Source organism: Tenebrio molitor, chromosome 5 (genome assembly GCF_963966145.1).
Source record: "Tenebrio molitor chromosome 5, icTenMoli1.1, whole genome shotgun sequence".
Taxonomy (NCBI): Eukaryota; Metazoa; Arthropoda; class Insecta; order Coleoptera; family Tenebrionidae; genus Tenebrio; species Tenebrio molitor.
This window is the reverse complement of record NC_091050.1, coordinates 12,107,822-12,135,456: the sequence shown is the minus strand read 5'-3', so window position 1 is coordinate 12,135,456 and position 27,635 is coordinate 12,107,822. Positions and strand designations below refer to the sequence as shown.

At 39.4% G+C, this 27,635-nt stretch overlaps 6 protein-coding genes across 10 annotated transcripts in view; 4 read left to right on the top strand and 2 right to left on the bottom strand.

The window, feature by feature from the left end:
- Positions 1 to 7,950: 7,950 nt before the first annotated feature.
- Positions 7,951 to 14,992, top strand: LOC138131612 (pickpocket protein 28-like). 2 transcript variants are annotated; one of them, XM_069048724.1, is made up of 15 exons: positions 7,951 to 8,120; positions 9,148 to 9,931; positions 10,711 to 10,922; positions 10,969 to 11,103; positions 11,150 to 11,356; positions 11,407 to 11,515; positions 11,563 to 11,711; positions 11,757 to 11,964; positions 12,018 to 12,202; positions 12,253 to 12,338; positions 12,688 to 12,747; positions 12,798 to 12,825; positions 12,880 to 13,002; positions 13,051 to 13,142; positions 13,197 to 14,992. In XM_069048724.1, the coding sequence occupies exons 2-15, from the start codon at positions 9,800 to 9,802 to the stop codon at positions 13,373 to 13,375; spliced, it is 1,905 nt and encodes a 634-aa protein (XP_068904825.1). In that variant the 5' UTR covers positions 7,951 to 8,120; positions 9,148 to 9,799; the 3' UTR covers positions 13,376 to 14,992. The 2 variants fall into 2 exon arrangements, with proteins under 2 accessions (XP_068904825.1, XP_068904827.1); XM_069048726.1 differs by lacking the exons at positions 13,051 to 13,142; positions 13,197 to 14,992 and having other exon boundaries at positions 12,617 to 12,747.
- LOC138131617 (E3 ubiquitin-protein ligase RNF13-like) lies at positions 13,440 to 18,449 on the bottom strand. The gene is made up of 6 exons (XM_069048734.1): positions 18,194 to 18,449; positions 17,978 to 18,132; positions 17,859 to 17,928; positions 15,043 to 15,470; positions 14,817 to 14,991; positions 13,440 to 14,480 (listed from the first exon to the last, which is right to left on the bottom strand). The coding sequence occupies exons 2-6, from the start codon at positions 18,050 to 18,052 to the stop codon at positions 14,044 to 14,046; spliced, it is 1,185 nt and encodes a 394-aa protein (XP_068904835.1). The 5' UTR covers positions 18,053 to 18,132; positions 18,194 to 18,449; the 3' UTR covers positions 13,440 to 14,043.
- Positions 18,450 to 18,500: 51 nt separating this feature from the next.
- Positions 18,501 to 20,202, top strand: Uxs (UDP-xylose synthase). Its single transcript, XM_069048732.1, has 5 exons — positions 18,501 to 18,713; positions 18,765 to 19,006; positions 19,059 to 19,458; positions 19,510 to 19,830; positions 19,886 to 20,202. The coding sequence occupies exons 1-5, from the start codon at positions 18,653 to 18,655 to the stop codon at positions 20,122 to 20,124; spliced, it is 1,263 nt and encodes a 420-aa protein (XP_068904833.1). The 5' UTR covers positions 18,501 to 18,652; the 3' UTR covers positions 20,125 to 20,202.
- A 43-nt stretch (positions 20,203 to 20,245) lies between these two features.
- Positions 20,246 to 22,305, top strand: P58IPK (dnaJ homolog subfamily C member P58IPK). Of its 2 annotated transcripts, XM_069048730.1 has the most exons (5): positions 20,247 to 20,458; positions 20,507 to 20,617; positions 20,670 to 20,869; positions 20,921 to 21,859; positions 21,918 to 22,305. In XM_069048730.1, the coding sequence occupies exons 1-5, from the start codon at positions 20,350 to 20,352 to the stop codon at positions 22,062 to 22,064; spliced, it is 1,506 nt and encodes a 501-aa protein (XP_068904831.1). In that variant the 5' UTR covers positions 20,247 to 20,349; the 3' UTR covers positions 22,065 to 22,305. The 2 variants fall into 2 exon arrangements, with proteins under 2 accessions (XP_068904830.1, XP_068904831.1); XM_069048729.1 differs by having other exon boundaries at positions 20,246 to 20,458; positions 20,670 to 21,859.
- A 32-nt stretch (positions 22,306 to 22,337) lies between these two features.
- Positions 22,338 to 23,357, top strand: RpL35A (ribosomal protein L35A). Of its 2 annotated transcripts, none has more exons than XM_069048738.1 (3): positions 22,338 to 22,471; positions 22,670 to 23,079; positions 23,276 to 23,357. In XM_069048738.1, exons 2-3 carry the CDS (start codon positions 22,672 to 22,674, stop codon positions 23,297 to 23,299), a joined length of 432 nt encoding a protein of 143 aa, XP_068904839.1. In that variant the 5' UTR covers positions 22,338 to 22,471; positions 22,670 to 22,671; the 3' UTR covers positions 23,300 to 23,357. The 2 variants fall into 2 exon arrangements, with proteins under 2 accessions (XP_068904839.1, XP_068904840.1); XM_069048739.1 differs by having other exon boundaries at positions 22,460 to 22,561.
- Positions 23,358 to 23,615: 258 nt separating this feature from the next.
- Positions 23,616 to 27,635, bottom strand: part of LOC138131613 (uncharacterized) — a 38,024-nt gene continuing 34,004 nt past the window's right edge. For both annotated transcript variants that reach the window (XM_069048728.1, XM_069048727.1), the window contains exon 3: positions 23,616 to 25,281. In XM_069048728.1, the coding sequence (XP_068904829.1) occupies positions 23,906 to 25,281 (1,376 nt within the window). In that variant the 3' untranslated portion in view covers positions 23,616 to 23,905. The remainder of the gene's footprint in view (positions 25,282 to 27,635) is intronic.

Genomic DNA, 27,635 nt, shown 5'->3' with positions numbered 1-27,635 from the left:
CTGTGGCGGGAATTTATCGCCGACAAGTGTAACAAACGCCGGGAATTCTTCTCGCGGGCCCCATTACGGACATCTCAATTAGGTTTGCGCCCCGAACGACGCGACAAGATGTTATCTGCGCGTCATTATGTCGTCCGGCGAAGAGCGAGGTGAGGATGGAGGCGCAGCGCCCAGGCAATAATAATTAGGAATAAAAAACAACGCCACTAAAAATTATTCGCCGATAAAACCTGTATTTTATGTCATTTTAAAGGATGCGACGTTTATTGCCATAAAGATTTTTAAATGAAAAAATATAATGTAGTAGTTTTGAGCGTTTTATAATAATAAGGAATAATATTGTCCCGTTATCGTAAAATCTTACAAGAAGGGAAAATATTGTCCTTTTAAAAACAAACATTCTGACAATTTTACGGCCGTTGTAAAAGTTAAACTGACATAATAAAATTTTCATATAGTTTAAACGAGCCCACGTCTAACAGATTAATTTTATGCCTAATATCGAGACGAGAGATGCGTTCCAGGGTCTCAGGACGGCGACAACGCGAATAAATCATCTCTTCACTTATTGTAATTAACTGTTAATGAAGAAATGAACGATTTACGACGGCCGCTGGGACTCTAGATGTGGACATCAACGGCTCCGGTCGGCAACATAAAATTCCAAAAAAATTCGAATGGTCGTCGAGATGGTCTTTCCCGTGGGTAAAATTGAAATTTCGCGAGGAATCATCGTCGGTATTTTTACGATGGAAGTCTTTAACGTGCAACGCTGCAGTCTTGAGCTTGACCCAACGACGGAATGAATTTGTCGGGAGGTGTTAAAAATTCGCAACGTTTGCAAAAACTTTCATATTAAAAATTTTTCACCGACAATATTTAATCATGTTTGCAAATTGTTCGAGGATTGGGTCCTGTTTTGAAAACAGTAATTTGCTGTTTGTGCGCTTAACTTGTTGCACAATGAAAAACAAGACTAATAATTTTACATGACAAGGGACTAAAGTGCATCTTCTCATCCCGGGTGTAAGTTTATGGCGCAGTGAGGGCAGTGATTACACGAGGCATGAAAAGACACTTCAGTCCCGCGGTACGTGTGCTATTTTTGCACGACCCAATTCGTGTAATCATTTAGTTATGAAAGAAATTTGTGGGAAGACACAGCAGGACACACTAGATTTTTCTTTTTGGTCGTAACGTGGATGAAAGGCGCGTAAGTGTCGATATGATATTACTCCATTTAAGAGAGTGAGATATTTTAATCTGCGATAGAGCCCCGCAAAAGGTAACGATTGAGCCAATAATGCCTTATACAATAATTAATGTCTATATTTTTCGAGAAAAAGGGGCTAAAAGTTTTTCAAAAAAGTTTGCGAGCCACTGAATTTTATCAAAACCGATATGGTTTTTGATCTATGGCGAAGCCTGTGGACATTCAGAGCTAGCATGGCAAATCTACGGTGAAAGGTTGCCTCAAACTTTTGTAAACGTTGCGCAGCATCTTCGCGATTTCGAGCGCTTCGTTATGAATAAGCAAGCGCGATCTTGGCTGCCAACGATCGCATTTCAGTGCAGAAGAAGAAATTCTTCACGAAAGTGAAATCCAGCTACGAACAAGTACTCGGCGTATTGCAAACCTCTCAGTTTGTAGTTTGGCTGCGAGTTCAAAACGCCGCTCAGGAAATTCGTCAAAACAAATGCATTTTGAATTGAATTCGGCTTTCTTGGACGTGCCAAAGCTGGCATTGCAAATAATGGCAGGCATTTTGACCGACCAACTTCTTTGAAGTTTCATTTTATGCTTTTACTCACAGTTACAGCGTTTTTTCTTTGTTGTTTCCTGAATAAGTTGAAGGCACTTTACAAATTTTATCCAAAGTTCATGATGAAACTCAAAAAAGTTAAACGATAAAAGGTGCCTTGGATAAAAGTCAAACATAACCTGGAATGACACTAATGACAGAAAAACTTGACTTTTTAGTTTGGTCGTACGTCAAAACAGCCCACCAAATTTGAAATTTTTCAGCGTTTCCCAAACAAAGTGATTCCTTTGATTTTCTTGTAAACTATTAACATTTGTATAACGCAAGTTCACTCCCAAAAGACTAAAAGTACTATGTATTTTATTCCTCCTTTAAGGTACTAAAATAACCTTACATACAAAGGAGGTACAAAAATATATTAGGATAGGATAGGATTCTTTCCTCCGCAACTTTCTTTAAAAAAAATTCAAAAACTTATCCTCCCTTCCATTTCTTTGTCAGCGTTTTCTTCCACTATTTTCTGCATTTTGGGTTTTCTTTTTGTTTATCATTTAAAGTTCACGAATAATCTGCCTATTATTTTATTTCCTTATATTTTTATGTTTGTTGTTCTTTCTGTATGGATAATTTTTAATTTGAATGAAAATCAACACAATTTTTTCTCCCATTTGTTGTTTTATTTAGAGATTTAGGCTTTTGCAACCTTCATGAATTATGCTTAAATTTTGTACAATGAAACATTTTATTTCTTATTCTATCTATTCATTATTACCTTGATGATATTAATGGAATTTTTTGTTAATCTAGATTTACCCTTGTCTGCCTCTCACAATATTGCAACTTTGCCTACTTTTCTTCCTTTAGTACCTCGGGAAACTTTTCTTGTTATGACTGAAAAACCCTAACTCTTAATCAGAGCAATGTATAAAATAAATGCATTTTGAACATCTTAGAACCTTCCTCATAGTTTTGTTTCTTGATTCCCTTGTATTTCATTTTTTATTTGATTTTTTCCTTTAACCAAATGGATTTTTTTACTTCCTTCGATGTAAATATTCGGTTTTGCTTTACACTTAAACATTATTAGTAGGTACTTAATCTTCTTTCATTTATTTTATTTTTATTTTATTTTTGTTTACTCCTCAGGAGTTACATCTCTTACTCTGTTTAAACTTCTGTTAAAACTTCATATCCGAAGGTGAAATTTTCGTAAAACGTTTTTTTTTTTTTGCTGTACCGAAGCTCATACCGAATATTCTCAAATTTTTGTTGTTTATAAAATTATCTATAAAACAACGTACTCTCGCGAGCAAAAAATTCTGGTCGTCAATGTCATTTCAAAATTTGGTTAGATTGTCACAAATTAAAAATTTTTCCCTGCCTGATTACGCCCATCTCAACAAAGTGTCAAAAAAATGAGAAAAAAAATGACAATTAATGTCATACAACATGATGATAGGTTATGATATTTACGACCGTTTTACAATGGAGCATTTTCTGTTGTGTCAAAGCATGATTTTGACGACCAGTTTTTTTGCTCGCGACAGTACGACGTATTTTTAATAAAGACTGTTGTAAGATGAAAAGTAATTAGAATAGAGAAAAACTGTAGAAAATCACAAGCAAAACGACTAAGACGTTGAATTCACAACTGACGCTAAGATTTAAGAATTTTACGTTTGACTGTCGACATCTGATTTGACAGCTTTAACGGCTCGACATAGTTCTTCAACACAATAAAATTATAGAGCCGCACAATTCCACAGGACTCTTGATATAGGTTCTTTTATAGACACTTTGTATGTTTAAACATTAATAGGTTTCCCATTTGCTGTGACACATTATTTGATAGTTTCGATCAATTTCTAGAAGTTCCTGACGTTAGGACACTAGGTATATGATTTGTAATTATCTATTTTATATTAATTTTTTACTGTTACATTGTTTCCTGTATTTGGGCTTAATGGCCTGTTGGAAAATACACTATTATTTATTTATTCATATATTCATTTAATTCATTAATATATGTAGTTTTTAGCAGCTGACATTTTTCTATGATATTCTTGTTCTTGATTCCCTTTTCTTATTTTTTTTTTTTTATTATTAGAGATTATTCTTAATTTCTGCTTTCTTTTCTATTTTCAATCAGAATTTTCTTCCACATTTGGATTTTATCTTTGGATTGGAATGTATTGAAATGCGTAGGTATAGGAAAATTCTTGAAACAAACTGTATCAGGGTTATTCGCCGTAGAGTTCCCGCGAATATTTAATGTTATGCAACACAAAATACCAAAAGCTCAAACTGCTAGATACCGTGTTTAACGTTTTACAAATAAGAAATCAAAGTATGTTTCATTTAAAAGACAAAATGACATTTTGTTCTCTGTGGAAGGTTATAAGAAATACCTATTGGAAGAAATAAACGTTAGACAAAAAACTTTAGAAATAGGCCTATTTGGGTACCTTTGAAAGTAAACATGTGCAGCGTAAACAGTATTTTTACGGCACTCACCAAAGATCAGAATCATGGCTGTTTTTTTTTTGTCGTTTGAATACATGATAAAATCGTGTAAAAATTGATGTACGAATTTTTTTATTATGTCAGACTCTAAAATGTTTGACAATGGTGCCATCATGGATTGTAAATTATAAATTATTTAAAATTAAATCTAGGCGCTGTTTAAAACTGTATTTTGTGTTGCATAATATTAAATTTTCGCGGGAACTTTTATTTAATTTTCTTTCTACATTTGGTTTGTCTTTATTATTTACAGTTATTACTTTAAAATATTGTACTTATTTATTTGTATCTTTATATTCAACACAGCTTTCATTTCATGCTCTCCAAGTACTTACCTCAAATTCCTTTTTAAAATGTTTATCTCACATTCCTTTTATAATACCTTTTGTCATCTTTTATTATTTTATTAGAAACACATGGATGTTATTTTTCTTGCAACTAACCCTCAGCAATATTTTTTGTTAATTATATGATAATAATCAAATATATTTTTTATTTCACACTTTGATAATTCTGATGTCTACACCGAAGACTTTTTTCTTATTTGCTTAATTTCACATTCTGATTCTTTATGAGATTTTCTAACTTTATTTTTTCAGGTACATGACGATCTACCTTTGGTTTCATTTTCTGTTTTCTACAGTAATTTGTTAGTTTTTATTCTAAACTTTTTCATTTTTTCCCATTAATTTCACAATTATTCTCTCAAAAAATTATATTACAACACATCCTTTTATCAAATAATAATTAAATGTTGTCTATTCAGTCAAACTGTTTTACTTTGCCAGTGCGAGTAAGTTAGAAAAAATAATTAAAACAACAACCAAACATAATTAAGTGTACGGATCACCATTCTCGAACAATCCGTTATCAAACGGGAAGCGGAATTAACACTTCCTTATTAAATTTTGTTCAACAAGCTTTGCAGTGATTCGAGTAGGTAGCTTACACGAAAAATTCTCACTTACACGTACACTTAGTCCAATAAACACTGCACTCGTGTTAATTTCCTGCTAATAATTCGTATAAACCGACAGCAAGCCTCACCTTACGTACCGACTATTTATGCGGTACGCAACCTTTGAAAGTTCACAGCCACTCGTGCATAATGTTTAAACATTATTACCTCCATTATCGCAATTTTCCAACCGCCACTAGAACGTCTCCGCTTCACAAATCCCTCCTGAAACGGCGAAAAAAACTGGATCAGTTAAAACTATTCTGCATAAAAAACGCATAACAAAACGCTAATGGAAAACGCGTGCCACATAAATAAAACAATTTCCCTTTATTAATCGCGCCAAATAATTTATTGTTATGGGAAACGTTCGCGAACGGACGACGTAACGGCGAAATAAATAATTCACAATTAAATGTTAAAACGTTTACGAGTTTTTTAATAATAATCGAAATTATAATAAATACATAATTAAAATATTGCGGATTATTCATCAGCCGTGCAATAAACACGTCGTTCAAGCTCTTCAAACTGTTCTCACGTTTATTAGTGTCACGGCTTGTTTATTTCGCCCAATAAAAATTATTCAAAAATGGTAAATTGCCGAATTTATCGCCGACACAGGGGAACGCAGATTTATTTTATTTTATTTTAATTTTAACAACAAGAAGTAGCCTCCTAAATCAAATTCTCCCATTCTTACACAATGTTATTATAAACGTTTCTTAGATCGTAGTGTACCACTTACAATACATGGCGTAACTGCATTATCCTAAAGGTAAAGTAACGTGATCACTTGGTTGCCTAAAACAAGAGGATTTAAGGCGTTAAAAAAAATCGCAACAAATTTTAAATAAAAAATGATCAAGGCAAACAATCGTGTTTGTATAACTGGTTGCCTACATTTCCAATATCATGTTTTTTTTTTTTTTGTCGCAGGATTATTTTCTTGGTCCTGCTCGACGAGGCTTCCGAGACGAATCCTTTTCTGTGCGTGTTTGTTTATTTAGGGTATTGAAAAGTTTGTCACATCGCGATCGAGCCATGAATAATTCAGAGGAGTTCTAGGAGCCACCCCAGTCGTTATTGCGTCTCCCTCGTCGTAGGATGTAATAGCAGCGTGGTGTTAAAGGGCGCTTGTAATGTAGGTAATAACGCCCTCGGGTACGTGACGTACCTGAAGAATCGCGATATGCGGAACCGGTAGCGCGGACGGGTGCTGGAGCGCCCTCCAGAGATCGGAAGGGGGCCCAGCACGTGTGACAGAAGACAATACGCCACAGGGTGGAGACTCAACACGACGCCCCACGGGACGCGATCTCCCGCCTTGGCTTTGTCAGCGGAGCAACCAACGCTCGATCAGGAATTTAATAACAACAAACCGGCGTTCGGAATTCGTGAAATTTCTCCACGATATAATTAAGTCCAGTGTGTTTTTTCGTCGTTTCACTCTCGTTTAAATTTATCGTAATTTAAAGCGGCCATTTAATTTCCTGTCGCGGCACGGACGGTGCAGGAACTGCGATCCGACAAAACTTCAAAAATAATTGTATAATAAACCACGCACCGGCCGTACCTCTGCAAACTAGTTCTGCAAATCATCTGTTCGCCATAATTATTGCGGCTGACGTCTCCATCGCTCTAACAAATCTTTAAAATCTCGCACACACAATTTCACGGCAAATAATTCCGTGCCACATATTTCACAAATACAACAACGAAAACCGAAATAAAACGTCGCCGGGTGGCGGGGGGTCCGTTTGTCAACGTGCAGGGGGGTCGTCCGACTTTTCGACTTAAACAAAACATTAGGGGCAGTTGTAGAAAAGTTTGTAAAAAGTCCATTTGGGGGGTCCAAGTGGGGGGTCCCGATCTGGAAACGGACTCGTTGTCGGGGGCACGGGCCTAAAAGGGACACATGTCTTTGCCTACTGGGCGTAAGTGCGGTGGCTGCGCATATGCACCAGACCGCGCTATTATTGAGACTGCAATTTGGCAAATTGGCGCGAGCGGAAGGACCCACGAGGGCTCAACAATCCAGAAAAACGACAAACAATGCGGATCGCGTCGGGCGTCCAAATCTCCTGCTAGTAATTGGTCATACCGTCCGTCATACGCATCTAAATGGTGCGAATATGGAAGAAAAACCACTAACCACTTTTCATAAGCGTAAAATTTTTATAAAAACTCGGGAGAACACTTTATTTTTGTTATTTTATGCTGTATTTAGCAGTCAATAAAAAAAAATAAAGGGAGAATTTGTTTCATTCTGTACTTCTTTGTATGATTGTGTTCGGGAAAATATCCAAGTTTTTATATATTTTTTAGAAACAATGAAAGAAAATTGCAGCAATACAATCTAATCGAAAAATAAAATGTACCTAAATACCTATAATACTTACGTTTTGCATTCATTTTGAACATTTTTTTGAAATATGTACTGACTGACAGACACCAAATGACATCAAAATAGTTTACTACCAACCGTAAAAAATATATGATCCTAGCTTTCATCCGACATTTATTCAATAAAATTTCTATTTTACTACTTATTAGGTATTACAAATTTACTTGATGATTTGATGTAATTAGATCTGATTTCAGCGTACCTACCAGGCAAAATCTGTGACGATTTCATTTTCTGTAAATAAAACTGATCGTGAAAAATCTTAAAAAATTATCAACAATTGGCAACGATGGCTGACAGTTTTGTTTTTTGACATTTAAAAAATTGCATTACGCTTTAATGCACTTACAAAAATGCACTGAAATTATCTCTACAGTTTTGTTTTGTTGCTATAGTTTAGTTTTGAAAAATTACAAATAACGTGTTGTAAACAAGTAAACAACAAAATGAACAACTCGTCTGGATTTGAGTAAGTAAGGTTATGTTCATGTCGAAGATAATTTTCCTGATTGTTTCAAATTTTCATAAAGACTGGACGTTGAATGTTAAATTATAGTCGTTTCATTTTTTTTTTCATAAAATCCAATTTTATCTTTATCTCTTCCCGTGCCAAAATTATTTTTTCTACAAAGGTCTGCTCAAATTCTAAATTGATTTAAAAGAAAATCTATTTGCAGATTGGAAAACTAAAGCAACAATTATTGGTATACCATCAGTCAATAAGGAATACCTTTTTTCCAAATTATAAATGATGCTTCTAATTTCGTCAAAATGAGTCACTCCCTGAAAACACACATTTTACTTTAAAAAGGCCAAATTGATTTATCGTATTTTTTAAAAGAATTGACACTTCAAAACATTCAGATTGTTTTGTAATTGTGATCTTCCCTAATATTGTTTTTATATTAGTCAAAAAATAAAACACCAATAGAGTAAAACATCTATTTGCTCTTTCTTTAGGTTTACCTAATTTTTTTTTAATAAAGAAGATAGTTAGTTTCAATTTATATAACTTTTTTTAACATTTCAACAATTTCAGCCCTTCCACATTTTTCGCCTAATTTTTGTTTTAATATTTACATCGAACATCGATATTAATATCTTAACAGCAAACTACGGAAAAAATTTAGCACTTAGAACATCTAATTTACATATTACAAATTCCATTAATGGAACAGTTGAATAAAATTGGCAGTAAATCATGATTAATTATTGAAATAATTAATAAGTAGAATGAAATGACAGTCAATAAATAAACTTCAAAGATGTTACATTTTATTTATAGCAAATTCTAAAATAAGTCAATTGAAAAAAAAATCAATTAATCATTTATTTAAATAAATTTGTTCCACAATAACATAACAACTGAACTCACTTAAAAACATTTAAAGTAGTTAAAAGAAAAAGATAAATCCTGCGTGTCCTTTCGTCTAATTTATGATATTATTTTTTTAATAAATTCTTTTATGACATTCATTCAACGTTTATCTCTCTAGTTGAATTCTTCCTCCACCTGAAAAGTATTCCAATTCCAGAAGTAAAAACCTCGACCGTCTAAGATTTATGACCTAATAGGATCTTACCTGAGCCTGTAAGTAAAATCTCTGAAAAAAAAAGGCAGACAAGTTTGAAACGTACCTTTATGCGATGAAATTTCACTTTCAGTAGAAAATACAAAACAATTTAATTAAACTACGAGTCAAACACGTGTTATTTTTTCCTTCAGCACCAATCAGCGTTATTACGTCAAAAGAAAACAGTAATTACCGTAGCCTTCCCTTTATCTTGGTACGATTCCACTGAAATCAAATTACGGAAAACTACCCAGATGGAAAAGTTACCAGACCGATCGATAATTATTGTTTATCAAGTGAAAATAATTGACATGTCAGCTAAAACAAAAACAACTTCCTGTTGTTAAAAAAAGGTCGATGCATAATTAATCCGGAATTAGTAGAGAGAAGTAACCTCGCCACCCTAACGATTTACCCAAGATTTATTATTCAATTACGCCGACAGACAACACTAATCACAAAGAGGCCAACAGTAATCGCCTGGCACATAGACAACCAACATTTATCTCTTTTGAAAAATTACACGTTACCCACTAACGAATTATAAGTGGTAGGTACGTATATTCGAACAAACATGCAAATTAAACAAAACAACATGCAACAGAATAACCAACGGAATTTTTTTCTCCTACAGCCCAGTCGGTTTATGTCGTTTGAAAACACATTAACACCCGGACTGGTCTCCGTGCAAAATCACTCCTCACAGGTGAGTAAATTTCGTTTTTTCTCGGCAAACTCAAAAACAACTTGAACTCGCTTTGTTTGGTCATTTTATCTGGTCGGTGGCGTGGTTGATCTACATAAAAATTTCTCTCAAAGAAATAATAATTTAGCACGGCGATAAGGACAGTTTAGTTAGCGATTATCATCGAAGAATTATGTTGTTCTTGTGGCGGCTACTCATGCAAAAAAACGCTCAGCTTTTGTGTACAGTGAGGTACAGCGCTGGAACAAAGTGGGGGGGAGCAGAGCGAGTGTATCGAGGGTTGCCTAGTTTTTCTATTAAACTAGTTCTGCTGGTGAAGACCTTGTCCTGTTAATTTGTTGTGTGAGGGCGTCGCGATAATATCTGTCTTGTGGGCCTGTCTACATTGGACATTTGCCACAACAGGGGCGATTATCCGGCTGATACGGGCATTAAAAACGTATTACCGAGTATTCCCGTTAAAAATAGAGATTAATTGCATGAAGTTGACAAAAACAGGCAGAAGCGACATTTACTGTCCATTTGTTTACATTAAATTAAATTGCCTGCCGGCCCCGCTCGACAAAAATCAACCTAATCAGTACTCCATATTAAACTCCTTTCTTCGCTAACGATGTACCCGGTCGATTAATCACACGCAACCATAATTAAAACGGTCGTGTATCACCGCGATCACTTGTAGAAAGTCTTGTGCAACGTCATTCGAACGCGTGCACGCTGATCGAATAATGCCTGTCATCGAAGATGTCACGTACAAAGTTGACGAAGGAAATTTCCAGAAGAGGATTATCGTCCAGTTCTACCCGAAGAAAAGCACCCGGAAAATGTTCAGGTCGGAGAACAACATGATCAGGCCGAGGAAGGTTCACCACGGGCCTTGGACGCAACACAACGGGAACTCGCACGTGTCTTCGTCAGTCTTCAGACTGGGAGACAGTCACCATGAAGGACGAGACTTGGGGCTGGCCTTGCCGTTGGAGCCTTACGTCAAGTGAGTATCCAACACTCTCGAGCTGTGACGACGCGATTCGTTGCAGCACAAGAAAATCCAAAATGGAGAGCAGCAAAAACGCGACAAAATTGATTTTCCACCAGTTTGAAAATTACTGTGACAAGTCTACTTTGCACGGGCTGCGCTACGTGGGGGACACCAACTTGTCCATCGGGGAAAGGTAGTGGTTGGGGTGGTCGCTCTAAATCTCCAAATCGATTTTGCAGGATCTTCTGGTTCGTCGCGTTCGCCTCGGCCTTAGCCTTCGCTTCGTACTACATCACTAACATTTTCGAGAAGTGGAACGAGAACCCGGTTCTGGTCGCGTTCAACCCCACGGACGCCACCTTCAACGAGATCCCGTTTCCCGCGATCACCATCTGCAATATGAACCAAGTGAAACGGGAAGAAGCCGAGCGGATACTCAAACAACAGTAAAATAATTTGCGAAAGTTTAGATTGAGAATGAGAGGGTGGGTTTTAGTAACGCGGTGGAGAAGCAGCTGCTCAGCGACTCCTGCAACTACAATAGCACTTTCGGGGATGACAGTAAGGCGCCGGGCTGGGATGTCGTGCAGAACTTCTTGATACGAGTACGGGGGGCCCTCCGAGGTGCACAAAAATAATTCGAGTGTTTCAGGTGGGCCAGTCCTGCACTGACACCGTGAAGTCGTGTTTTTGGCAAAGCGACAAAGTCAGTTGTGAGGAACACTTCAACAACGACTTGACCGACGAGGGACTCTGCTGTTCGTTCAATAGACTGCCGGCTGAAAACATTTTCAGGAACCCGTAAGTACCAAACACCGCTAATCCAAACATTGATTGGCTTTTCAGGGGTGACATAACTTATTTGAATCACACTTCGTCCAAAAAAATCTACGACTGGAGTCCCGAAAAAGGGTTTACGAGTATCAACGACGGGGACCTCGGTACCACCCCGATACGACCCATCGGTGCCGGCACCCATCTGGGTCTGACAATTGTGATTGACGCTCAAGTCGACAACTACTTCTGTTCGTCCACCAACAGCATCGGCTTCAAAGTAGTTACTTCGTGGGGGGGAACCTGGTCAATTTCCAAGTGGTACTGTTCCAGATTATCTTGTCCAACCCTATCGAGACCCCCAAAATTGCCGACTTCGGCTTCTTGGTCAGTCCTGGAGTCGAGGCTCGGTTCGCCATTCTTCCGGAAATACGAGAGGCGACTCCGTCTTTGAGAGATGTGGATGTGGAGAAGAGACAGTGTTTCTTTCAAGACGAGCGCCCTTTGCGGTACTTCAGGTACATTTCTCCGACTCTCAGGAACAAGGAAATAATTTCTTTAAATTTAGAAGCTACACTAAACGGAATTGCAGATTAGAATGTCAGTCCAATCACACACTGAACATGTGTCATTGCATTCCCCACTACTTACCGAGTAAGTGCCGCTAGAACTGCTGCACTTGGTACCACTCGTGTCTTCCTGGCATAACAACGCACCAATTTAGTTTCATAGTGGTTTTTCTTTTTTTTTACAATATCCACCTTAATACTCACCACCATCAGTCAACTTAAATGATAGCGCTTTCGATTAAATAATACGTTTACAATTTACATTCCCTTAAAAAACCTCTGATGTATTACTGGTTGCATACAACATACCCAAAGATTCATTCTCATCGTTTTTGTGACACTCGATTTTTTATTTTTATCCAGATTTATTTCGCTTTTCGAATCCGGTCGTCGGCGTCCATTTTTATTTTGTTTTTGATTTCTTACCCAACCAGAAAGCAAGATTGTTCCAGTTTGCGGAAAGCGCGACGAGAAGTGCGCCGCAGAAGCAAAAGGTAAAGTCGTGGCCCTCAACTGAGAGCATTAATTGAAAAGATAATTTCAGAGGACATGGAACTGGTCTACGGGAACGGGTACCACCTCTAACAACCTCGCTTTAACCAGAACTGATCAGTGTTGTTCTTCAGGTCCAGCTGCAACTGCTTACCCAGTTGTTACGAGATGAATTTCGGTAAATCTGGAACTTACAGCGGCTTGGTCCAGATGGATAGGAAATATCTTCTCGACAACGTCACCGAGGAGTACTTCATGTAACCGGCACACGCACAAAATACGTCACACTGATCGGTCATTTCCAGAAAAAATATGGCCGTCTTGCACTTTTTCTTCCAAGAGAACAGATTTCGGAGGCAAATTAAGAGCGAAATTTACGGATTTACCGAAGTCTTGTGTGCGTTGTCTCTACAAAAAGACGATTGGTTGGAAAGTGTTTTGTGTTTTTCAGCAAACGTCGGCGGTCTTCTGGGTTTGTGTCTGGGTTTCAGCATCTTGAGTCTTGTGGAAATCATCTATTACCTGACGCTGAAAATGTTCTGCGGTTTGGTTCGCTCGCGGAAAAAGGGTCACAAGAAAAAGGGTAAAAATGAGAGATTCGGAAATGGTGTAATTCCCTTCGTGAGTTAGACAATAATTCTCAAACTGAAGTGCATTTAGGTTAGGTTATATTATTGTCAGGATAAAGAGACTCTCTAGGTGAACATTATTATTAACACTTTGGCATATAGTTAAAAATAAGAATAAACAATAAATACTAACACCTAAATTAAATGTACAAAACAAAGAAAACCGCCATCAATGTGGATCGACTCAACGGAAACTCGCATCGACGCGCCTTCTATCGTAATCACAACCATAATCAAATGAAAACAATTATTACGTTAACCATCAAAAATATATTTCCTTATAAGCTTACACGTTACACAGGCTGTGCCACTTCGAGAGCGCATCCGCCCCTTTTACAACTAGTTCAGTAGACAAGACTTGTCGGGACGAATTCACTCTGCCAGTGTTTCACTTAAAATGGAGAAAATACGTTAACTTAAGGCCTTGGCTAAGCTGGCGCCCCTTACACGTTTAAGTGAAACACTCCAGACTCGAGTCAACAGAAATAACGAAAGTCAGTAAAAACATTAAATACCTAAAAGTCAGAGAATAAATTTAATCAGACGTTCAACAAAACTGAGATAGCACCAGCACGTTCCGTGATCCTATATAATTCTTAATCTTCTCGTACAAGACTAGAAGGTTCATAAAGCACCTAAACTATAGAGGAATATTTAAATAAAAACAAATCATACGTGAACGTCGGTACTGCCTTCATTACTCGACGCGTCGGGCTGAGTGTGCACGTGGACCTCGTCCAGGGTGTCGCACATCCTCTCGGTACCGCTCGTCAGGTTGCAATCTTCGGATTCCGTCGTCGAGGTGTTACAGCTCTGGTAGTCTCCGTTGATGCTGTGGTGGTCCGACGCCGTCACGAAGTTCACGGCTCCGGACTGCTGCGATATGGACCGGACCGCCCTCTGGATCGGGTTCTCGCTCTGCTCCTGGAACGTGCCCCCTTGGGTGCCTCGATTGCTGGAGTTTATCAGCGGCGTTGTGTCGTCGGCGTCCGTGTCGCTGTCGGAGTCGTGCTGGGGTTCGTCGTGGGCGAACACTTTGCGCTTGCAGATGGGACAAACACGCCGGTTCTTCGTCAGCCACGGGTCTATGCACTTCGTGTGGTATACTGAAACCCAGAAAGTTACCCAAAGTCTTCCCGATCGCAATAATCGCTAATTTTATCTCTCCGTTTTTGACAGCCGTAGACAATTTTTCTCACTTAGAATAAATGTTTCTTACATCATAGTTGCCTCTGAAAATTTTGACATTTGACAGCTCACATCTGTCACTTTGCACTTTTCATCGTTCATCATTTTAAAAAGTCTTAATTAAGGTGTTTCAAGTTATTTCAGTAACCTGATCGTTCAGTAGTTACGCTACACACTGTATGTACTTGTTAAATTTCACAGAGAACTGCGACGTAAGAAACATCCGTGGTAAGCGACAAACATTCAACACTGACCATGATTGCACGGTAGAACTCTCAACTTCTCGCCCTCGATGTAGTCGTCCAAGCAGATGGCGCAGGTCTCGTAAGGATCGCCCTTTTGGTATTTACAGATTGGTATTTTGTTAAGCGTCGAGGTTGGCAGCCTGTGCCTGCGTTGCCTTCTCCTGTCCTTGATGCACTTGACCACCTGAATCGAAAAATGTGACAGTTCACCCCACCAACTCCTCGACCCACTCACCAAAAATATGATCATCACGATAAAACATATCCCCACGACGATAGCGAAAGGTATCAGCAGGTGCGTCTGTATGTTGAAGGGGGACTCCCCCGTGATCACGATGAAGTACTTGGGATCGGCGTAGATCTTCTTCAACATCAGACCGGAAGATTCGCTCACGAACACCGAAGGAATGTAGATGCCCGTATCGTTTTTGGCCGACATCGGAACCAGCTGATTGGAGTGGACATTGTGGACGACGACGGCGTCGTAGCCGGCGGCCTGGCCGGTGCGGACCTTCTGCTCGAACGAACAGTTCCGGACGTCGTTGTACCTCGGCATCAGAACTACCCACTTGCCGGTCTCGTTCTCCACGTCGGGCGGGGGCGGCTGCAGGGCGCTCGTGCAACCGTCCGGGGGATCGGCGTTCACCAGAATGCCGCGGATGACTGCGACAAGAAATCTGTGTCTGGAGAGCGGTTCAAGGAACTGCGTGTTTACGGCGGAAAATATTCCGAAATTGATAGATAAAGTTTTTGTTCTGGAGAGGCATTACGACGAGCGAAAAAAATCAAACGGTCTGCTGCTGATAAATGTGACACGATGACCTCGAAAATTTTGATACCAGCGAGTTGTTTGCCTCGTTATCGCTGGCAGCAAGCTCTTGTTGCTGGAATGGTCTTTTTTTTTAACTGGGTGTAACGAAGGGGCAGGGGCGTAGCCGGAAGCGGTGAACTCTGCTGCAAGATTCGACCCCAGAAAAATTCGTTTGTTTACTAAATTTTAAATTGTGCATTGTGCACCAAAAAGGATTATTAACTGTTTTCACGACATTCATTCGTAGTTGTCAAGGACGATTTTTCAGCTGAAAATATAATAGGACCAATGTTAATTGTCCTTTTTGCCTGATAAAAAATAAGGTACATAGACATTCTGTAAGCAGCTATAAAATATTAACAACACATTACCTATTTTAAACCCCATTCGCAAACGAATTTTTTTTAATGTGTACTAAAACTCAGAACAAAGCTTACATCATTAAATTTTAACGGCTTGTGCGTTTATTTAAATTTCTCATAAAAAATGAGTTGGATTATACAAGATTTTTATTTTCTCGTCTTTGGAAAAAAAGTTGTTAAAAATCAAATCCTTTTTTCTTCATCTGTAGCATAATTATTCTACATTTAAAAATGTACAATTTTTTTCAACTCTGTTGATTCATATTGGCATTTGAGATTGCGATTTTATATCACTTGAGCCAATACAAAGATTCGCGCTACGAAAATATTTCTCATTTCTTAAAAGTAAAGTCCATTCATTTTGTATTGAACTTTTCAAGGTCAAATAATTTTACTTTTTGGCTTTGTAATTATGTTTTGTAAATAGTGACATGCAGGTAAACACCGTAAACGTTGAATTGAGCATTGCCAAATCACATTATGTTGGTTATATGCATGTCACTATTTACAAAACATAATTACAGTGCCAAAATTTAAATTATTTGACCTTCAAAAGTTCAATACAAAATGAATGGACTTAAGTACCACAAACAACTACAGCGAAAAAACCCAGTGTCATATTTATTTAAAAAAAAGAAAAATTAACCCATATATTGGGTGATTCAAAATGATTGTGATAAGTATGGCATCTATGTACGAAAATGTATGTGGCAACTGTGTGGGTAGGATAGAGTTGACATTTCTTTGACAGTTCACAGTCGCGCAATTTTGAAAATAGTCAAGTCAATGTGCAATGGTATAAAAAAAAATCAAATGCACGCTTATGAAATGTCATACAAATGTCAACTCTACCCCACCCACAGTTGCCACATACATTTTCGTACATAGTTGCCATACTTATCCACAATCGTTTTGAATCACCCAATACCTTAAATCCGTCAGCTAAAAATATCATCATAAGGTCGCTCTGGAAAAATTCTAAAACTGTTCAAGGTACAATTTGTTTAGTGAATTAAAACTATCTAAGTATAGATCGTCAAAGTATCAAATTTTGCCTACATTATCCGTACTTCACAATCCAACATAATTCGTTGTTGTCCTTGATATTATTTTGATTCTGATGACCTTGAAATTTTAAAATTTTGAATCTCCGTGACATTTACTCGATATAAAAACTTCCTTAATTTTCATTTTTATTTATTTTATTCGCTATCGATGTGTAAACAGTGAAGAAGCTGATCCATCCTTAAATTACTCGTGAGTAATCTCGGGATGACGTCAAGGCATTGTATTGACTAATACGGTTGTGGAACACAAATGGCTTGTCTTCTTATCACTTATCAAAACTGGCCCAATTTTGATAAGATTTTACACCATTTTATCTTCTACAATATATTTTAAGCACATATTTACCGAGAGTATTTATTTTTTATCTTATAACAATAATCTTTAGGAAAATATTTTTCACATGTGCGTTTTAATTTCATTTGTTTTATTTCCGCAATATAAGAATTATTGCGTTACGATCGTAATACAGATACAATACTATTTTTGGTCGACATTCGGTAGCCGTGACTAATCAAACCATTCATCTGTTGGACCACACCAAGAGTACAAAAACAAAATCGGGACGTGTTTACAACTGGAGATACTTAAAACGGTCTTAAAATAATTGAATGGACTTTTATTATTTAAAAAATAAATTGTCAACATGTTCCACGGCGCTTGCTGCGGTTAACACGTGTTAAAAATTATTGGGAATAAATTGAAGCTTGCAATTTTTCCTTGGGAAAGGTTAAATTTAGCAAAACATGTTGTAAACTCTGATAAGGAAATCTTGTGACCTAGTGGTTTGAAATAGCTTACTCTTGCACTTACCTCCATCTGAGAGTTTTCTGCCGAAGGTTGCTGGGGCATCCTCGAATTCTTCAAAGTAAAACTGGGAATCCTTAAACAGAGTTGATCAACTCGATTTGGGCAAATTTGCACCAACTTACAAATCGAATGGCATAGATTTCGGCTGATGTATACTGGAGCAAACACAACAAACAAATCAACTCCGGTTTCTTCATTACGTTATTATACTAAGAGAAGATTTATCACATAATTTATCAATAATAGTTAATCTTTGATTTGGTCGCATGGAGCATCCCTAAAACGGGTCGAGTTTTACACGAGTTGGATCATTATCTCCGAATATGTGAGGGTATTACAGAAGATAATGAGCAATCCGATATTGTTGTTATATGATGGTTAATTAATATGTCAAACAGTCAACCTTCAAATTACGTCTTTATAAATAAAATAACTAACGCACGGTGGCCGTACGACATGCGGAAATTTTTGGGGTATCTAGAACGACCGATCGGGTTTCATTAAGTCGAATCACGGTAAATTCACTTGAAAATTGTATAATTAAAGCACTTAATTAACTAATTTTCAGAAAAATAAACACCACCACATTAATGAAGGAAATTTGACAGTTGACTGTCGCAACAGCTGACAGCTGACAACTAACTAACAGTAATGCCAACGTTAATTCTGAAAATCACCAACGAAACGGTTTTGTTGTCAAAACACTGTCACACTGTCACTAACGTAATGTCAATTAGTAAGTTTTAAATTGCTTGAGAATTATGTGAACGCCATAAAATGCGATATTATTACATAACATGATTGAAGTTACATGGAAAATTAAACACGTACTTGTTTCGATAGGTCTCATATCTATTTGTAAGCGGATGTCGCCTGTTCGTTCATAGGTTATGTGGCTATCTGTTTCAGTTTTGTTAATAATTTACGCTAAGTACAATAGCAGACACAACAATGAAGAAAACCCGGCGCAATACGGATACGTCAAAAGAAATTTGTATCAAGAAGAAATTTTGTATAACAAGCAACTCCTTAAGCACACTGCTGAGCGGATACACGAACTTGAGAACAAGATATTTGCTTTAGAATCTAGAGTCCCTAAAACATACCCTGACGTGAAATTTTTAAACTACCTCACGAGAAAACGTATTTTGGTATTTTTTCAGAGTCAAACTCATTGAATCAAGTAAAAAAGTACATTTGTAGATAACTGGTGGTGCTGGTTTTGTAGGATCACATTTAGTAGATAGATTAATGTTTCAAGGCCATGAAGTCATAGTAGCCGACAATTTTTTCACGGGGCGCAAGCGCAACGTGGAGCACTGGATCGGTCACGAAAACTTTGAACTGATACACCATGACATAGTCAATCCTCTGTTCATTGAGGTGGACGAAATCTACCACCTCGCCAGTCCCGCTAGTCCACCGCATTACATGTACAATCCCGTCAAAACGATTAAAACTAACACTTTAGGTACAATTAACATGTTAGGGCTTGCTAGAAGACTGAACGCTAAAATTTTAATCGCTAGTACTTCAGAGGTGTACGGGGATCCGGACATACACCCCCAACCTGAAACCTACTGGGGTCACGTCAATCCAATAGGTCTCAAAAATTATTTTTTTTTTTTAATTCAAACTGACTCATGGTTTGTAGGGCCTAGGGCGTGCTACGACGAGGGTAAGAGGGTCTCAGAGACCCTCACCTACGCCTACGCCAAGCAGGAGAACATGCAAGTGCGTGTGGCGCGCATTTTTAACACTTACGGACCAAGAATGCACATGAATGACGGCAGGGTCGTCTCGAATTTCATTTTGCAGGCGCTGCAAAATGATGTGATTACCATATATGGGTCTGGGGACCAGACGCGCTCGTTTCAGTATGTTTCCGATTTGGTGGATGGGTTGGTAACACTGATGAACAGCAACTACACGCTTCCAGTAAATTTAGGGAATCCCGTTGAACACACAATAAATGGTAATTGGAGGAATTGAAAGTATGACATGTTGCGTTATTTTATTGAAAATTGTAGAATTTGCCTCTATAATTAAAGAGCTGGTAGGGGGGCGGAGCAAAATTATTCATATGGCGGAGGTGGAAGACGATCCCCAGAGACGCAGACCCGACATCAGTAGGGCGAAAAAATACCTAAACTGGGAGCCTAAAGTGGACCTTAACACAGGATTACAAAAGACTGTTGAATATTTTAGACACGAGTTGCACCGATTTAAGCATTCACAGAGAAACAAATTTTTACCAGAAGCGCCATAAATGTATTTATTGTTATTACAATGTGATTGTGATAAATTATTCTGATTGTTGTGTTTTAATAAAATGAAAAAAATCTTATCAGTTTGTTTTGGCAGTTGTGCGCATGTGGCAGACCTGTAATGCGCTGGACCAATCGGAGCGGACCACGAAACGTAAATTTGTTGTGTTCGTGTGTCAGACAGTGAAATGAATTAAAAGTGATTTAAGCATTGTTATTTGTTATTTATGTTAAAAACAGTACAAATGGTAGACTCTGTGAAAGTGTCACACAAAACCGTGTGGTCGAAATTTATACCGTATGTAGTACTAATTGTTTTAGAAATTTTCATTGACGGTAAGTTCACATAACCTAGAAATCGTCGACTTTAAACTCGGATTTTAGTATCAGAATGCGTCAGTCGGGGCGAAGTAGATAGGCATTTAGAGTTAGGGAAGCAATACTTAGCTAAAGGGCAGTTAGGGGATGCTCTCAGCCATTACCACTCGGCCGTCGGTAATTATGTGACAACTCTATAATTATCTTCATGACACTGGTGCACTTTTAGAGGGCGATCCCAACAACTATTTAACATATTTCAAACGAGGCACCGTTTACCTCGCTTTAGGAAAAGCCAAAAATGCCATCAGTGACTTTGATCTGGTCCTCGACATGAAACCCGATTTCACCGCAGCACGAATTAGCAGGGGAAACATTCATCTCAAACAGGCCAATTTTGATTTAGCGCAACTAGATTTTTATAATGTGGTAAGTACTTGCGGCCCCCGAGACGGCATCCTCTTCAAATGCAACTTTCAGTTGAAAACTGACCCCTACAACCAAGAAGCCTCAGACTTAATAGGAAGAATAGATCCAACCAAAGAGAGACTTCGTTTGGCCGAATTTTATTACGGCCACGACGATTACATCAACGCAATTAACCTTTTGAGTGAAGTTTTGGAAACCAGTCCTTGGGCAGCTCAGTTGTATGAGCTCAGATCAGAGATGCACATGGCGAACGGTGACGAAATGGCGGCAGTGAGCGACATACGCTCGGCGACGAAGCTCCAGAGCGACAACACCGAAGGTTACTACAAGCTGTCTCAATTGTTGTACAAGTTAGGTCACGCGACTGACTCGCTTAAGTCGATCAGAGAGTGCTTGAAGCTTGATCCAGAACACAAGGATTGCTTCCCGTTCTATAAAAAGATCAAGAAAGTCGAGAAATTTTTGACTGAAGCGGAAACTTCGATGGAAGAAAAGAGCTACCAGCAGTGCATTGATGCAGCTCTGAAAGTTCTGAAGAACGAGAACGAAGTCCACAATATAATTTATAACGCAAAAAGATTGCTGTGTGCGTGTTATTCAAATGATGAACAAACGTCAGAAGCGATAAGTGCCTGCACTGAAGCGTTAGCTATCAACGACGATCCAAATATTTATTGTGATAGGGCGGAAGCGTATCTGCAGTCAGAAATGTACGACGACGCCATAAGGGATTTCAAGGCCGCGTTAGAGATGAATTCGCAGTTTGACAGAGCGAGGGAGGGTCTCACCAAAGCGGAGAACCGACAAAAGCAGTCGGAGCGACGAGATTATTATAAAATTTTAGATGTTAAGAGAACAGCTTCCAAAAAAGAAATTGTCAAAGCTTACAGGAACTTAGCTCAAAAGTGGCATCCAGACAACTATCACACTGATGAGAAAATGAAGAAGATCGCGGAGAAGAAATTCATCGACATCGCAGCGGCGAAAGAGGTAAAAAAAATTGTTTTGAAAAAAAATTGTGATGCGCTTGATTTTTTTTTTTTTGAAGGTCCTTACTGATGATGAGAAGAGGAGGCAATTTGACAATGGTGAGGATCCTTTGGATCCTGAGTCAGGGCGGGGAGGAATGCCCAACTTCCATCAATTCCACACTTTCCATGGTAGTCCGTTCCAGTTTAAATTTCATTTCAATTAAGCTTTGTATAAAGGACATTCAGCATCCCTTTACCATACTTTTGTGGTGTTTGGGTGGTGTAATATTGGCGAGAACTCAGGATAAGTGTGTGATAAATAACTGATATCACTTTAAATTGCCAGAACAAGCTTATCTAGTTAATTGTGTAAAAAGAACTGATATCATGTACATAAACGAGTAATTTTTACCAGTTGTTCTTACTACTGTACATATTTATATAATAGTAAAATATTTATATTTCCTTGAGCGTTTTATTAAAAAAAAAATACAAGACGGAATGTGGACCACATTTATAATGAGCTTCCGAACAGTGTTCCTAGTGATTTTTGTTTCTTCAGGTTGGTGGCATCACTGATTTAAGAATTCTAAACTTTATCTGTCATTCTTTTTGACAGAACTCGGTTTCGGTAAGTACAAAATTTCATCCTCGGTAAAATCAGTTAAATTTTCGGAATATCTTGCCACTTTTCACAAAAATAACGAACATCTCGGCTTGCGTAAGTCTCAGACGTTGTTCCCAAGCTTTTTGCGACCAAGATTGTGTCATTTTCTATCCGATAATCGTGGATTAACCTCAACTTGTTTACATGTGTGTTGTGTTGTAGCGATGGCAGACACAGCTGCGAAGAAGCCAAAAGCCGCGAAGAAGGCGAAAGAAGGTGCGGAGGGCGTCACCGCACGGAAAAGAATATCGAAGAGGCACGGTAGGTTATACGCCAAAGCCATATTCACCGGTTACAAACGTGGCCTCCGCAACCAACACGAAAACACCGCGCTGCTCAAAATCGAAGGGACCAGTGTCAAGCAGGATAGCTGGTTCTACGTAGGGAAAAAGTGCGTCTATGTGTACAAAGCCAAGAACAAGACCTGTGTTCCTGGAAAACCCAAATCAGTGAAGTCTAAGGTTAGGGCAATTTGGGGTAAAGTGACCAGACCTCATGGGACGAGCGGTGCCGTCAGGGCCAAGTTTAAGAGGAATTTGCCAGCTAAAGCAATGGGACATCGCATTCGCATTGTGAGTACTCAATTCTTTCATAATTTAGTTTTTTTTATAGTTAGAACCACAATTGCAATGATGTTTATGACATTTGAAACCTGAAGGTTCACAAAAGTGGATTTTATGAAGTAAAACTTTACTGAGCAAATCTAAACATTTCCCATGGGAGTGATTTCAATTTCAGCAAAGGTTAATTTGGTGTTTTTTGTTGCAGATGTTGTATCCATCCAGGATCTAATATTTTTATTTTGTAACATAAGTTATAAAAAAAATAAATCAATTTTTATTGATGGTCAGTGTGTTTTTAAAATGCTTGAACCTCTTTCAGTGAATTATTTAAAATTGAAAGTAAAAATAACCATCAGGTAGTGCTGATTGCTAATGGTGTTTAAAGTCGCTAGATCTAGTGACTTTCATGGTGTTTACGTGAAAATTCGTATAGGCAACCAAAATTACACCGAATCACGATTTGTGGTTCAATGATTAGGTACAGACGATTTTTTCAAATTATTTTTATTTGATACATAATATCATTGTCGAATGTTTAACAATAATTCAATATAAATTACTTTATTTGAAGTGAGGTACATTAGAGAAATGTGCACCCGATCTACAACAGCGTAACAATACACCATAAACATTGGTAACACATTGGACAACAAAAAATCACATTATATTCTGTGAACTATATACAATATGTACAGTTTTACATCGTTCAGAATGTAACAACTTGCATTTTACTTTACCAATTAGTAAACTAAAACCAGTTTAAACTAAGAATCAGTTCTACGAAAGTGGAGACTAAAAAATAATTCCCCCAGAAATCCTCAATAATTTACTTTTACTAGACTAAAACTATGTTCGCCACCGAACTGTTGATCTCCTCCTCTTCGTAGCCACTTTCGTCACTGCAAGCGCTGTCGTTCTCGCCTTCGGAGCCCTCGACGTCCCTCTCGTCGTTCTCGAACGCGCAGATGTCCCTCCCCGTCGATTCCGCCGAGTTTCGCTTCTTGAACACCTTCAGCGAGCTGAAGTCCGCCTGGCTCTCCCCGACCGGAATGAGCGACACCTCCTCCGTGCCCAGGATGCTCTTGGCGGTGTTGTTGTTGTAGTTGAGGCCGCAGTACTTGAGTATGTCCGAGTTGACCCTCTCGAAGCTCCTCACCCTCGCCAACACGCACCCGCCCACTTTGAAATCCAAATCAGTCTTGTTCTTGTTCGGTTTCGACTTTTCCCCGTCTTCCGCCTCCGTGAACTCTTCGGATATCGTCGGAAAAACTGGTTGGTCCAAATCCGAAGTAACGGTGCTCGCCGATTCGCAACCGCTCGACAGCGAACCTTCGTCGCTGTCCGGCGGGATCAGGTCGGGCTTGTCGCCGAGGGCGTTAAACCAGGCCCTCTCGCACGACTCGAGCAGGTCGTTCCGCAGCGAGTTCTGCATCAGCTCCTCCAGGATCATGTCGCTCTTCTCGTCCAGCGTCAGCTCCAGGATCTCCTCGCTGAAGTTCACCTTCTGCTCCTTCTTGTCCCTGTGGCCGGCCTCGTCGCAGATGTCTTCGCGGACGGGCACGATGTTTCCGGGCGGCTGGTACGTCTCCTGCAGCTTCCTCACGAAGGTTTTCCGCTTGTCCAGCAGCGCGCTCGTGCTGTCGTAGTGCCTCAGGATCTTCTTGTACACGTTCTTGTTCGTCTCGGGCACCTCCTCCTCCTCTTCCAGCATCTCCTCGATGCTGGTCAGCTTCGGGGCCGACTTGGATCGCTCCAGGGGCGGCTTGTAGTTGTGCGAGCCCGTGCTCAGCAGGATCTTCCGTCGGGGGATGGTCGGGTTGTCATACACGGAGTTCGCGAGGGACAGTCGCGCGTTCTGCTTCGAAATCTTGTCCCTCTTGAACTCGGCCAACGCCAGAGCCAGCGACTGCCTCAGTTGCGACTCTATCTGCTTGGCCACGACCGCGGAGGGACACAGCACGGCGTGACACCTCAGCTCGTGGCGCAGACGCCGGCCCTCGTGCCGGTACACCCAGCAGAAGAGCCGCGGGAACTGCGCGGGTGCCGCGCAGGTGGTCAAACGGTGGGCCCAGTACTCGGTGAGGCCGTGGTCTTTCGTGGTCGCCTTCAGACCACCGCTGCTCACTGTTAACTGCATGCGGACGTCGGGACGGGAGGATTGCGTGTAGTTCCGCCATAAGGTCGCTAACGGCTTCTCCACACAACCGTCACCTGGAAAACACATAAATGAGAACGTGTGCGCTCGCCTTTATTATTGTAATTAACGTTTTAATAGTACTACCTCTGGCTCGGGGTACTAACAGGAAATAAATCTTAAATCGAGTTAAGAGCTGATTGCGAAGCTGCCGCCCAAAAAGACCAACAAAACAAACAATAATCACCAATCACTACTACTACTACCACCATTATTATTTCTCCTCGAGCCGAACAAATCAAAAACAACACCTTCTTTCTTTTGTCGCGATCTCCAGCAAGAGTTGTCAGTCATTGTCAACGGCCAACGGTTTCTCGCTCTGTGATTAGTTGAGCTACGTGGAACAAATACATTTTCTGAAAAATCTCCTCCCCATTCGTCATTGTTTCCCGCGAAAGCTTTCTCCGGAGAGCTCGAAGACCCCCGGCGTGACTCAGCTCGGAGAAGACGTCCGAGCTGAAACGCGTTACCGATCTGCGTCGCCATTCAAATTGAATTTTGATTTCCCCGAATCGGTTAGCGTCCATTTAATAATCCACTATTTCCAACACGCTTCTTTTGAGATGATCAGTCAACACAACAATGAACACGGCACCGATACGGAATCGTGACGGTTTCCGTGTTATTTCTTTCGGCAACTGAAAACTACCAAATTCAATTAGAGGAAGAGGAGCGTAATGAGATTTCGCGGTAGAACTAGGCGCCGAAGAGTTTTCCTGGAACTTCGCCGCCAAAAAAGAGGAAGAAAATGCGCGGTCGCATGACCGAGAGAGATTACGATTTTATTTTAAAACTCGATAATTACATTTATTTCTCCGGTGACGGTTAGCGCGGCTAAAAATAAAATGTGAAGTCCAGCTGTGTCGCTTTTTGTCATTGAGACATTAGCAACATTCTGCCCAAAATAAATGTTGCAATGTAATTTGATCGCGTAATTGCGCAAATAGATTTATAAATAAATTAAGGCTTTGTGGCCTAAGGTGCTAATCTGAGCGGATTACTCGCGGAAAGTTTATCAAATTTTGTGCTGTTATTAGAGCAAATAAATCTGAATTTCTAATGTAGCGACGAGTGCTGCAACGTACAGTTTCTAAAATCTATTAATAACACCTCGAATGATGATTGATGAATTGCAAATGGACAAGTTCGCCACAGTTTCGTCCAAAAAATTCAAAATTCGCGCCCCACACCTGTCAAATTATTTGCAACAATGACAACCAATCAAATTGTCCATTTGCAAATGCACCAATCAGCGGTTGGGGCCACATTTGCAAATGGCCAGCTGAGAGTTTTTCACAATTCTTACAGTTTAGCCAAGACTTTGGGGCTCGTTAACTCCACAAAGATGACAATAACACCGTTTCCACATTTTTCAAGGTCCGTCGGAGAGTTCCTGCCATCCCGACGCAACAGTACCGTACGGTCGTGGTAAAAACGCAAGAAGGCCTCTTATGAATGAATGATCGTGGCTTTTAAAGCGGCTAATTAGCATTTTGAGGACGCCTGGGGAGTAACAGGAAATTTTCTTATCAGATCGTGGCTCTTCCTTTATTTTCCCACATTTATCGCCCGAGTGGAACGTGTTTCGGGCGGAATAAAAATTGTGAACCCCTGAGAGGTCTCTTATTCATGTAGCGCTCCGAAGGAATTTGTTCGCGGCGAGATAGAGTCGTCACGATTAATCCAGTTCGCCGGACGTCCACTTCTAAACCCCAGGGAATTTTTGTGGTATTTCGAAATTTCGAATTTACCGAATAAAGTTCAAGCTTCTAGTCAATAACCTGACAAGCTGGGCACTCAACAATGAACTTTGTTTAGAAAGTGGGTACTTGTCGTGGAAGTGTTTGCGGAACGGTGCAAGGTCGGGGGCTCTCGAAAAAATCTTCCTTCACAACAATTTCTCCGCAACAATCGAGCTTTTTGTCCCCCAGAACCGGATAGATCTTGACGTGAACGATAATAACGCAAACGCGTAAAAATTCATTACGTTTCGAATTTTTATCGCAACCTGGTCCGCTCGGGGGGCTTTTTTTCTGGTCTAATAGTTTCGAATATTTGCAAATAGTTTGGCAACCTTGAACAAAAATGTGCAAAGTCGGAGGAGAGAAGTCGAACTAATTAGGCGACCGGTTTCTTCGCAATAATTAAATAATTTAATAAGTTGTGATCTTGAAAGTGTGCGGAACAATGAGTTCTGAAATCGAAATGGAATTCTTGAATGGACGCGAACTTCTCACTGCGTCGGTGTTGGAATAATTGTTGTTGTTGCAAAAATAAGTCTGACAAACAACAAAAACGTCAGAACTAGTCGATTGACTTTCTTGATGTTGGCAGACGTCTCATTTAACTGGTTTCAGCGCGTTCCTTATCT

Bases quoted from the DNA above. Each gene is read 5' to 3' on its own strand.
- LOC138131612 (XM_069048724.1), top strand. From the start codon at position 9,800: ATGCAAATTAAACAAAACAACATGCAACAGAATAACCAACGGAATTTT. The intron at 11,516-11,562 runs GTACGGGGGGCC...CGAGTGTTTCAG, and splicing joins TGCAGAACTTCTTGATACGA to GTGGGCCAGTCCTGCACTGA. The intron at 11,965-12,017 runs GTAGTTACTTCG...GTACTGTTCCAG, and splicing joins CCAACAGCATCGGCTTCAAA to ATTATCTTGTCCAACCCTAT.
- LOC138131617 (XM_069048734.1), bottom strand. From the start codon at position 18,052: ATGAAGAAACCGGAGTTGATTTGTTTGTTGTGTTTGCTCCAGTATACA. The intron at 15,471-17,858 runs GTAAGTGCAAGA...TTCTTGTCGCAG, and splicing joins CAGAAAACTCTCAGATGGAG to TCATCCGCGGCATTCTGGTG. The intron at 14,481-14,816 runs GTCAGTGTTGAA...TCTGGGTTTCAG, and splicing joins AGTTCTACCGTGCAATCATG to TATACCACACGAAGTGCATA.
- Uxs (XM_069048732.1), top strand. From the start codon at position 18,653: ATGATTGAAGTTACATGGAAAATTAAACACGTACTTGTTTCGATAGGT. The intron at 19,007-19,058 runs GTATTTTTTCAG...GTACATTTGTAG, and splicing joins TCACGAGAAAACGTATTTTG to ATAACTGGTGGTGCTGGTTT. The intron at 19,831-19,885 runs GTAATTGGAGGA...TGAAAATTGTAG, and splicing joins CGTTGAACACACAATAAATG to AATTTGCCTCTATAATTAAA.
- P58IPK (XM_069048729.1), top strand. From the start codon at position 20,350: ATGTTAAAAACAGTACAAATGGTAGACTCTGTGAAAGTGTCACACAAA. The intron at 20,459-20,506 runs GTAAGTTCACAT...CTCGGATTTTAG, and splicing joins TTTAGAAATTTTCATTGACG to TATCAGAATGCGTCAGTCGG. The intron at 21,860-21,917 runs GTAAAAAAAATT...TTTTTTTTGAAG, and splicing joins ACATCGCAGCGGCGAAAGAG to GTCCTTACTGATGATGAGAA.
- RpL35A (XM_069048738.1), top strand. From the start codon at position 22,672: ATGGCAGACACAGCTGCGAAGAAGCCAAAAGCCGCGAAGAAGGCGAAA. The intron at 23,080-23,275 runs GTGAGTACTCAA...TTTTTGTTGCAG, and splicing joins TGGGACATCGCATTCGCATT to ATGTTGTATCCATCCAGGAT.